This window comes from Python bivittatus, unplaced genomic scaffold, assembly GCF_059951505.1.
Source record: "Python bivittatus isolate LINGU-HERP-01145 unplaced genomic scaffold, Pbiv_v1 ctg000440_np1212, whole genome shotgun sequence".
In the NCBI taxonomy this organism is placed as follows: domain Eukaryota; kingdom Metazoa; phylum Chordata; class Lepidosauria; order Squamata; family Pythonidae; genus Python; species Python bivittatus.
The window spans coordinates 5,577,238-5,589,442 of record NW_028277063.1 but is presented as its reverse complement, the minus strand read 5'-3'; the positions used below and the strand labels follow the sequence as shown (position 1 = coordinate 5,589,442).

General features: G+C 41.5%; 1 protein-coding gene across 1 annotated transcript; it reads right to left on the bottom strand.

The window, feature by feature from the left end:
• Positions 1 to 1,519: 1,519 nt before the first annotated feature.
• Positions 1,520 to 5,864, bottom strand: PTH2 (parathyroid hormone 2). The gene is made up of 2 exons (XM_025175987.2): positions 5,752 to 5,864; positions 1,520 to 1,919 (listed from the first exon to the last, which is right to left on the bottom strand). The coding sequence occupies exons 1-2, from the start codon at positions 5,862 to 5,864 to the stop codon at positions 1,520 to 1,522; spliced, it is 513 nt and encodes a 170-aa protein (XP_025031755.1).
• Positions 5,865 to 12,205: the final 6,341 nt, after the last annotated feature.

Below are 12,205 nucleotides of genomic sequence, written 5' to 3'. Positions count from 1 at the left end.
TAACACTAACAGAGATAGTTTGCAGGTGCCCCACTACCACCACCACCACATGAGAAAACAATTGGAGAATAGATTGCATTAAAGTTGTACGCAATCGAGTGTCAAGGAGAGAAAGATAACTAACTGAAAAGACACAGTCCACACTACAGTGTTTTGGTAAAAGTCCCTCTTGTCATTCATAGAAATCATCATTCAGAAGTTGTGTGTGTGGAAAGAGATAATGTTAAAACTAACTGAAATGGCAAAAATACAAGGAATTAGTAGTCAATGGAGTCTGAAAGGTACTATGGCAGTGTTCAGACAACACATGATAATAATTGTGAATAAACAGAGTGTTGGTATATGGAAAAGGCTAATGAAACCAGACAGTTCAGCCCACAGCTTATTCAGCATTAGGGGTCCATTGGGAATTCTGGCTTGTTTCTAACAAACCGGTGTCATAAACCAAGAGCAAACCTTGGGGAAAAGCCATCCAGTTTGCATATAATGCTAAACAAATGGTATGATGAGCCTGTTCAGGTTTCCTTCACTGTTCTCGCTGGCAGGAGAACCAGACAGGAGCAATGGACTAGCTCAACGGAGCTCTTTTGCTGCATCTAAAATTAAAAATGGTGTGTTTGCAAAGGGAGAGAAATTACTGTTTAAATACTGATAATGTTGTAAGAACCACAATCTTCTTAAGTCTTTCTCTGTAAATCAGTGTTTCTCAACCTTGGCAGCTTTAAGCAGTGTGGACTTCAACTGCTGGCTGGGGAATTCTGGGAACTGAAGTCCACACTGCTTAAAGCTGCCGAGGTTGAGAAACCCTGCTGCAATTCATTGCTGTTCTGTTCATTTTTGCACACATGTTCCCACTGAAAAAATACAAAGCAAGCAAATCTCATATTTTATTAGAATAGGAATCGAAAGTAGCAAGCAAAGAAAGTTTACAGGCACACCAGTGACATATGTGACATTTTCTGTAATCCATGGAGGGCATAATTTGAGTTAAGCCTCCCCCAAGGTCTCTCTTGCTATTTGCAGACTAGCTTCCTAGACCAAGTCATGATTCATTCGACCATGTTTTACTGAATAAACCACAATCGGCTAAATTCACACACAGTGCTAATGCATAAATAGCAGTTTACAAATCTCAGCGGCTGGATTTACAAACCATGCTAAGCCAGAACAAAGCAACCCACATTACGGCTTAGTGTGACATGCAAGTGGATCTGATCTGTGGAGAAGAACAGCTTGTGTGGTTCTGACTTTGGGAGAAAGCAGTGAAGCCATAAGAAAGAGCACGTGCTTTTATGTACTAAGATCTCCAGGGACCGGGACCTACCTTACAAACTGCATGGAAAGCGTTTAGAGCAGGACCAAATTCAGCTTCCAAGCCTCTACAGGTTTTTCCATTTTGTCATGCTAGAATCGGTCCTTGGTGGGGGTCTGTGAGTGTTGCAATATATAGCTGGATCCTCATGATGCTTGATGTTACTCCCCTTCCCCCATTTGCTGCTTCATCATTCTTAATCAGAGTTTACCACAAAAACTTTTGCATATAAGAGTTGAGCCATTTCTGTCTCTCCATTGCGGTTAACATCTTACTTTTCTCTCGGAAGGCTGCGTCATCTGCTACCACAATACTCCGCTTCCCGCGCCACCCTGGAACCCAGCCAGCTGAATCTGCTGTTCCCTTTTGGCTCCTGGCAGCTGGACCTTCCTCTCTTGTTGAACCCCATAGGTGGGATTTCCTGTTCTGCTCTTCATAGCTGTTGTCATCATCTTGTGGGGCTGTGACATCTGAAGACACCCATTTGAGACTCCAGTCCTGCAGGGTGATGGAAGGTATGTGGAAGCCCCAAGGAACAAGGTCAGCCTTGAGGTCAACGTTGCTCTCTAACTCAGGGTACTGGGAGACATCACGCTTCCCAAACTTACTGGGAGAGAAAAGATACTTGAGGTTTTTTTTTAAAGGGGAGAAAGATTAAAGATTACTAAAGTTCTTTTGTGAGAAAAATGTAGCACGTGTTTTTTCAGACTTTGTTCAAATGTACGTTTCTAAAAGCTGCATGTCATAGAACAGAATTACACAGCGACCTAGTTTATGTATCCTGCTAAACTATAATGTATTTTCTTTAGCTGATGGCTTAACATGTTGCGTGAATCCAATCAATTGTGGCTTCTTGCACAGTTAACCAAACTACGATTTGGTGAATGTGTGAATTTGGTTAATATTCATTTGCTTTTTTCTTCTTCTCTCAAATAAAGAAACATGGCTTCTTTCATTAGAGCAGTGATTCTCAACCTTGGCAACTTTAAAATGTGTGGACTTCCAGAATTCCCCAGCCAGCCTTGCTGGGGTTGAAGTCCACACATCTTAAAGTTGCAAAGGTTGAGAAACAGTGCATTAGAGAGTGAAATTACAAGGTAGCTAATAGGAATAACAGATGGATAAGTAATTTAACCACTAAGAGAAAATGGAAAAAACCCATTTGGAAATCACTTTCATCTCTTTTTAATTCTCAGGTGTATTGAACATAAAGTTCAATTCTGATCCCTCACGGGCAGTTTGAAGTTCATCTTAATGGCTTTTGAAATGTTTGTTTAGGGGTCAAACTGATGGAAATCCCAGTTTTTGTCTGGTTCCCCACTGACTTTTTTAAAAAAATGTAAGAAAATATATTTTGGAAAAGGTGCCTGGAGAAAGTTAAGATTTAAAAAGAAAAAAACGGGATTCAGGGAGTTACAATAGATGAATCCTGATCGGTGGTATTCTCTTCACGCCCCCCACCCCCCGTCAAGCCTTATGATTGGATATGAAGAAGATCATCTATTGTGTGATTGGGAAATAGAAATGTTAGCAGCAAACATGCTCCCTGACCATGGATCCCTCTGAATCTCTGAGGCAGATGTCAGGTTTCAATGGCAGTGTGATTTGCTTTGAACTATATTGGTGTTGAGAGCAAGGAAGAAGTCCTTGATGGAGACATGCAAACTGCACTGCCAAGGCGACAAGGGGTAAAACAAGTCCACAACATCCAGACAACATTCAGAAGTGGCTCAGACAGACACTCCCCTAATTCACTGGAGTATAAGAACTGGGAGGAAGTACAGCACATCAGACTTGCAAGTTTCTGTTATTATGGAATAGCCAATAAAAGTAGTTTTAGCTTTCCTGTGGACTTGATTCCTTGGTCCAGTTCATCTAGTGGGGCTGATAAATGTGTGGACTTCAACTCCCAGGATTCCCCGGCTAGCATGCTGGCTGGGGAATCCTGGGAGTTGAAGTCCACACATCTAAACATTGTCAAGGTTGAGAAACACAGCTGTAGAGGATAAGGAAGAGGACATTGACATAGATGTGCAAATCTGTCACCCTGGATCTCCATCAAGGTCATCTTCCTTATTCTCTACATCTACTTTGCACATATCTAGTTTCTTCCCACTGAAGTGAAATTTATGGGAGCAGAATTTAGATTTTGCTGTGGCTCAGCATTTGGCTACAGCATCCTGCTTATACCAGTCATGAGCAAGTGAACAAAGCCATTCCTTATCATTAATCCCAGTGAAGATAAGTGTCATCTGCCTATGGAAATTTCACTTCCAACTGGCATGACAGCTAGCCACTGATGGATCTCTCTCTCAAGTATTTGTCACATTTACATGAACTCCAGCATCTCTGATGGTAATGAACTTGGTGAGCTAATAATGGCATCATTATGGAACCCCATCAGTTAATAATACAATTAATAGATACTTCCTATCTGTGACCAACCTGCATATATAAACATTCACCACCAGGTGGGTACAAGACAAACACCACTCAGATCCCAAAGACCCCCTGGAAAAGTCTGGTCTTAACAGCTTTGCAGAAGGCCAGGAGAGTCAGTGTCCGATGTCAGGATAATGCTGTTCCAGAGAAGAGGGGAAGCAACAGAGAATGCCTACCTCCAAGATCCCTGTAGATGATACTCCTTAAGGGATGGGATCTGGAGGAAGCCCTCTCTTCCCAAACTTAATGAAAGGACAGAAACCCCTGGGAGTAGGTGGTCCTGTAGATGCTCAGATCTGAATCTGGGGCTTTAAAGGTGACAATCACCATCGTGAATTGTACTTAGTAGCCTGTACGACTCTCAGAGCAGAACTGTTGCATGGGCAAATTAACTGATGCCCATAACTATTTGAGTGCTGCATTTCAGACCATCTAAAATTTCTGAGTAGTCTTCAAGGGCAGCTTCATGTCAGCATATCGCAATAATCCAAATGGGAGATGACCAAGACATGAGTGACTATGAGCAAGACCTCCTGATCTGCAAATGATATAACTGGTACACTAGATGGAGCTGTGCAAAGGCTCTCTTTGCCACAATTACCATCTGCTTTTCCAGGAGCTATGAGTTCAGAAGGACCCCTAGATTATGGATCAACTCTGCCTGAGAAGTGTGACCCGACCCTGTGTAGAGTTAAGGATGCAGTATCTCTGGAATTAGACAGCCTTCACACCCAAAGCCTCTCTGTTTTGATGGGATTGAGCCTCAGCCAGTTCCTCCTCATTTAGACCCTAATACCTTCCATGGATCAAGACAAAATCTGAACCACATCTCCTGTTTATCCTGGAGTTGAGATATATTGCTGGATATCATACTGATGATAAATTATTGTGCACCAGCAGAATCCTCCAGTGGCTTCATGTAGATGTTAAATAGAAGGGCTGAGAGTTTCAACCCCTGTGGCACTCCATATATGAGGGTCTTAACTCTCAAACATTCACACACACACATAACACTGACTATTGGGCAGTCAGGAAGAAAAGTATTCATGCAACACAATGTTGCCTACTCCCAATCCTTGCAGGTAGTCCAGAAGGACACTATGATCAAAGGTCCTGAAAGCTGCTGAGAGTTCAGGAAGGAGCAGGAGGGTGGCACTTCCCTTATTCTATTGCAGGTCATTGACAAGAGCAATCAAGGTGGCTTGGTCCCATACTCAGGCCTGACTAGAAAGAGTCTGGATCATCATACTTCCAGAGATCTCCACAAATGCAGTTCTACCAACCTCTCAACAACTTTCCCACAAAAGGGAAAGCTGGAGACTAGCATTTGAGAAGTCCATCAGCCAGACATGAGGATAATAAATTTCTCCACTCATTTTAATCGTTTTTTTTTCTTTAATTGTTTCTGGAAGTAATATCTGGCCATCAGATCTTACTGTGTAGCTATTATCAGCCTTAACTTCCATTAAATTCGCCATTCCCTTTTAAACTACTGTATCTGGAGTAGTGATCATCCTCACATATTGTGGCTGCCAGTTCCATATGAATGGAATTTTGCCACCCCAGTTCAACATTCGAATGAATGGACATTGGGAGCTCATTTCAGGTACACTGAAATCATAATTTCCCTGTTTTATGGAGTGATGTTTTCTTTACAAGAGGGCTTCTTGTGAAAGCATCAGTAGCATCCCGCAGATGAGAAAGTGGGAGAATGCCTAAAGAATGTGGGTGGTCAAGGACATATATTTGTATATAAAGTATTAACTTTGTTATCTCACAGGCTTCTATGCAGAAGAGTTTTTTCCCCTACATTTGCTTGATATCCTTCTCTGTCACATGTTCCTGTGCAGGACCTTGACTGGGCTACCTAATTTGCACATTTCTCTCTCTCTCTCTCTCTCTCTCTCCTTGCTAATCATTACATACAGAATTGATCCTGTGATCTAGAATGGCTCAGTGGTGAAGGAAATGGCAATGAACCAAAACCTGCAGCTTACCTGCCTGGAGTTTGCAGTCTGGGCAAGAAGATCCCTGATGCAAGCAGCGCACACGAGCTAAGAATGACAATGATGGAAAAGCACCCTTTGCGAGCACCAGTAACAGGATTCATCGCTTTGCTGCTAGAAAGAAAAGTAGATAAGAGATCAGCACCAACATGGACACAATGTCACCCCCTACTGGCATGATTACCTACAGCATCCCCTCCCCACGGATGGCCACCGGATCTTTACCCAACTGTGTTGGAGGCACTGCTCTGACTTCTCGTCGTCCAATCCTCAGTCCTCCCACACGTCAGCAGCCTCTTCCAGGGGCATTTATACCCTTCCAGCTCTGCTTGTGACGCGCTCGGCAAGGCCAGCGCAAGAGGCTGGTGGAGGCATTAGGGTCCAGTTCAATAGAAAAGCAAGACAACATTTTGGAGGAAAAGATGGAGCGGATCCGATTGGAATGGATTGCCCCGTGTCATTCCGATAAAGAAAATAATGAGGTAGTGTAAGGATGGAGTCATGACACGGCTTGTGTAAGTGAAGGAAGATGTAACGGTGATTGTTAGAGAAAGTTTCCTTAAGTAGACAATAGTGAGAAATGGAAATAAACGGAATAATCAGTTGCAAGGGGGTTGGACAGTTAGATATATATTTTTAAGAGATATATAAAATGGAGTAAAAGATAAAGACAAGTGGAATTAAGAGATATTTCTGTAAAATTAAAAATCGACTCTACTTCTCATTTCATACATTCAGATGATTTAAAAAACACACACAAAGCAAAATATGAAAAAGAAGATCAGCACTGTATAGAAAAAGAGACAAAGGAATGTGTGTCACAAGTTTAGGGGGACCTAAAATACCAATAAATTAATGCTAAGTCACAGAAGTTTGTCACAATATAATTTTTAACTTCAAAAGCCTATTAAATAATTCTGCTGCAGCAGATTAACTTAGCTATCATTCTAGAATATGTTGTTATAGACTCCTTAGCAGTGAAAAACTAGTTCAGAGTTTAGGACAATTTGCATATCTCTATCATTGTGCCAAGATATTAGATCAGACACAAGCAGGATTGTCCACAGGGTAGAGGGTCAAAGAAGTCTAGATGGCAGCCACAACCATGTGATCAAAGCCCCACCCTTTTTCACATGGGGCTTTGATTGCAAGGCATTCCCATGACATAAGAAAGAACATGGAGATAAACCAGCTGTGTTCATGAGCTGAAGATTTTTTTCCTTGAAGCAGGGAATCCAAACCAAGGACATCCAGGTTTGTGTGTGTGTATGTGTGTGTAAAAAAAAAAGCAAGACTTTTTTTACTTCCTCCCACAGATCCAAACACCATGTGAGCACCCCCACAAACACACACTTACCAAACACAGGAAGAGCAAAGGTCAGATTGGTGTTTTCTAATGTGCCATTTTAACAGTGCCATACATTTGCAGCCTGAAGCAAGCACTTTGTCTAGCTCCATGGTGAGGCAAATGGCCTGCAAGAAGAACAGACTATTATTATGGTTGGTTGCACAGTCAGCCAGATGTTTAGACTGGATTTGGCATTTTTGTCCACCTATCAAGTCCTTCCCAAGGATTTGGGATAGGCAGATGTTGTTTGATGGAGGTAAAGGTATTGTCACAGGATGAAACCTGTATCAAGTAAAGCTGCCTTTTGCAATTGACTGATGGTGAATTTGTCAATGCTGATGGTGTTCAAGTGGTGCTCCAGATGTTTTGGGATTGGCACCTACTACTATTGGTACTATCTTTGCTTTCTTTTGCTACAATTATTCTACTTCTATTTGCAGGTCTTTGTATTTTGTGATTTTCTCTGGTTCTTTCTCTTCTCTTCTGCTGTTTCCAGGTAGATTGGGATCATGCATTAAATGAAGCCATAAAGTAATTAAGGTTTAATGTTTTATGTGAAGCCAGCTATTATGGTTTGTAAGTAAATTACTATGTGTGGCTTAATAATAGTTTCTTGCCTGGATAAACAAGCCATGGCATAGTAGCATAATTTCTGAACTTGGTGACAAGCAGACAGGAATTTGAGTGTGAAAGTCAGACATAATAACTAGGAGATTTTTAAAGTGTGTATGTGTGAGGGGAGGAGATATAATGAATGTTAACAAGTCAGGGAATTGAGATAGTTCCTTTTTTCATTCTCATTATTAAACTATTTGTATTGGATTCCCCTTGACCCTCCTTGAAAGGTCTTGTCAACATCGCACTAATGAAAACCTCTTTCATGCTAGGAGATGATTCACTGCTTGGCTGTCAATGGAAGGTGGGTGGCTGGGTGGTCCTACTTCTTTCGGGGCCTCATTAATATTGGCTTTGTTAGTGCAGACACGCTAATAAGTCCCAGCAGATATAGCTGTGGGCGGAGTAAGATGGTGAGGCTTTGTGAAAACAATACATGCTTTTTGCAAAAAGTCCTGAGAGGCTACATTCATCTAGCTCAAACCAGAGAACAATACAGAGGTCCAGAAGCATTTCATATTCACCTTATTTCCAGGGAGAAGCAGTAAGACATCTTTAAGTCAGACAAAGGACCACAGGAGTCTGGTACAAGCCATGATGATGTCACATGCATTATGACATCGTTGCACAAATGTCACAATCCATGTCATTTGTGCGATGATGTCATAACACAGGGTGTCACTTATCCCCACTAGCCCTCCCCAGGGATTCCTTTTTTTAAAAAATAATTTTACTGAAGTTTTTAATAAACATAGTAAAAGCTAATACAAACTAGACTAGAAGAAAAAAGAAACATTCAGAAGGTACAGAAAAAAGAAAAACAAAAGAAAAATTAAAAAGTAGAAGAGAAAAGCCAACAAGGCAATAATAAAGAAATGGCTTCCAACCTTTATCACACTGAGCATAAGCTAACATAGTAACTTTTCACCCTGTTTTAAAGCTACAAATAAAAAAAAAACTCTCTTCCCCATAGCCTAACTTTTATCTATACACAATCCAGAAATCATCATCTTCAGTTCTCGTTCAGCAAAAAGTCCATTAGGAGTTACCAGAAATATCAAACAGTTTATCCCTGATCAAATAGTCCAACTTTATATTCCTTCTTATTGCTCTGCACAAACTGGACCTTTAAATCATTCCTGTGACATCATAGGATTTGATCTTTCATCCCTCTTTGGCATTTAAAAGGAGTCTTCAAAGCTTTCACGAGCCTACTTTGTAAATCCCATAAAGAGATGTTGTCCAGGATTTCTTGTTGCAGCTGTTCCATGTCCAGATCCTTTTCTTGATTTGTCTTTTGTACAAATGTTGGTAATCTCAATTTTGTTGTCTTCCATGCTTTCGAACTCTGTAATGTCTATGTCAGGTAAAAGTTTTAAAAAGTTTTTCTCATCATCTAAACATTTATTCACTGAAATCTGTATCCTTTCTGAGATAGTAGTTATTAATATTTCAGTCCATGTTTCAAAAAACTATTTAAGATTTAAAAAAGTGATAGCCGGCTTAGTCATTTTAATTCTTTTCTGCCTGGTCCTTTAAAATTTCCTCTAGTGTCCATTTTCAACCTTCATCAAGCCTCAGTTCCTAATGTGGGTTTATTTCTGTTCCAGTAATTTTCCACAAGTATATTATTTAATTATATACTTGTTTACAAATCTTACAGCAAAAATAACCAATATCCATATCTCTCTGGTCTCACAATCCATTTAAAACTGTCTTAAATCAAAATCCTTCTTTTTTCTTTTTGCCAGTTGTATATTATTCTAAATCCTTAAGCCTCTGTTTAAAATTTCTTAAATCCGAAGAAGAAGATAAAACTCACCAGGCGTCAGATTAAGCTCACTGTTTTGAAGGTCTCTAATATCCATAAAGTGATTAAATTGAAAATTTCTCAATGGGATTAGAACGTGAGTTTGGCTGGCTTAGTGTCCTTATGAAAGGCTCCACTGCTGCTGAGAGCAAAGATGTTGTTTCCCTTGGCTCTTGGTGCTCAAACCTGTGGGAGACATATGTTTTACAGTCCCTTCATGAGGAGCTGCCATTCGGAGCACTTGTGGGCAATCTCCTAATCTCTCCTTCTCCGGAGAGATTCAAAGGACCAGTCTACTCGGTGGTCTTTCATTCTTCACAGCAGTTGACATCTCCGCTTGTTTGTGGAGACGTCTTCAGTCGGTCATGACTCACACTGAAAGCCCCCTCTCCAGGGATTCCCATGTGAGAGACCAAGATGTAGTATGATCATTTTAATCCCCACTTGCACACTTTTGTTTCACTATGGGCCTTTCTATGTTTCCATCTCACAAACATCCCCTGGCAATACCTTTATTTTGTCATGACCCAATGAAGTTGCCTTCACTTTGTCCTCAGTCCATGTATGAACCTAGTCATGGTTAGCTGTACCAGTGTTAAATTGTGGTTTCCCACTAAGCCAGCAGCAGCTTCAGGATATGTACCTGCTGCTGCCCTTTGCTGCCAGTACAGAATGGAGCAGATGGTTCAATGCAGTATCTACTAGCATGACCACTCCTCTCCAGACCCATTCTCCTTTGGTGATCAGAAGAGTGCCCACCACTCCTGGAGCCCACAAAACAGTTGTCCATTTGGCTCTGGTGGTGCCTGGCTCTTCTGCTTTACCAGGAGACCCCAGCCCACTAATCAGCTGATTGGTGGATGGAGGGTAAAGGGGGTGAGCCAAGTTCTTTCAAAATGCAACACACTGCAAGTTTGGTGAGCTTTGAAAAAACTGTTCTTGAACAAGCCCACTGATCAGTTGTGAAACAAATGTAATGCAGGGGTGGTCCTCTGGAACATGTACCTCCTGGCTTTGAACTTTTTAAAAACTTGCTCTGTTTTTGCTCCTCTGTTTGGAGAGCAAGTCTGGTGCTCTTCCTTCGATCTGCACAGTTAGGAGTGGACAAAGAAGCAGAATTGAACTTTTTACTAATTAATACAACTGGTAGACAATCATACTGGATCTCTACAAGGAGAACAAAATGTTGTATTGGATCTCTACAAAGAAAGCAATTTCCCCACCCACCCATCCTTGATCTGGAAGCAATTAAGTAGATATAAATCAAGATTACATTTGTTGAATAATATTTCTGCTAGAAATTGGCAGTCAGAGAGGATGTTCCAAACTTGTGCGGTGGGGCTTGCTGACATATCTGGTGAAATTATGGGGAAAGTTTTCTTGTTTAGATGGTGAATGGCTAGGAGACTCCAGGCAACCTTTCTGATCACCTGCTCTTATCAGAAACAGGATGCTCAATGACGGATCCGAATCTTCAAAGCACCCCCTTCTGCAGGGGTCCATCTGCTCACCTGTGAGATCTCTGTAAAAATGCTTTGGTTTAATTCAATACAATACAGACAGGAAATAATTCCCAAAAGATTTATTAAGGATAAAGAGAACCATAAATGAGTAATGATAAATATGGGGAGGAGAAACAAGAGTACAGAGGATTTAAAATGGCCAGCATTCTCTGTGTTCTAAACCAAGGAGGAAGAAGGGCTCTGTAGGGAAGCACAGAGATGGACTTGAAGAAAATATGCAGCAAGTAATGTTAGGAGAACATGAACTTAGCCTGGGAAAACAAGAATGCATGACAAAGCAATTCACAACTGCCCTGCCTTTACTCTCTTTGATCTTAGAGGAAGGGAAGGAGCAATGCTGTCAGGCTTTCAAGATTCTATTATTATTATTATAGCCTATATCGATCAAGTACAGTTCTAATATTTCTTGTGGTGTCTGTTTCCTGACCTGGCCTACCTTGAAGAGCAAACAGGCTGCTATTACATGAATTGGTGCAATGGTATGTGGGGATGACCTTGAGAGGCAGGAGGAAGAACCGCAGACTAGACAACAGTCAGATAAGAGGAAGCTGATCCTGCAGAAGGAATGTAGGTGTGGCAATCGTCTCAGAAGGGACCCTCCCTGGCTTCCTGGACTGTAAAGGCGAGGGGGCGGGGGGAGACATACTTTCGGACTTGCAAGATTCTATTAATGTAACCTTACAATAAAGTTAGAGCTAGGACTTCTGGGTGTGCTTCTTGTCTGGACTCCCTCACAGGCTGACCATTGGGCAGGAGGATGGAAGAACTGCAGGTGCTCTTTTTTCTACACTAATGTGAAGTCCTACTGATGGCAATGAGCTAATCCAAAGCCACCCTCAGATGAAACCCCCAGAGGTTGGAAGTTTAGAATCTAGAGAGAAAGGATATGTTTTACCTTTAGTTCCTCCTTTAACTGAGACAGAAAAATGCATTTCCTCCCCAGAATAGAGCAGGCAGTGCCCAGAACCAGAGACTACCAAGAGGAGAGGGAAGAAGCAGGGTAAACTCTTCTTTACTTCCTCTCCTCAAGGACCGGAGAGGGATCCTGCAGAAGGGCAAGAGCTTGGCCTCAGAATGGGACTACTAGCGGTACCACAGATTTTGCAGTACTCAGGTGGCAGATTCATCCCACAAGGGGATAGACATCTT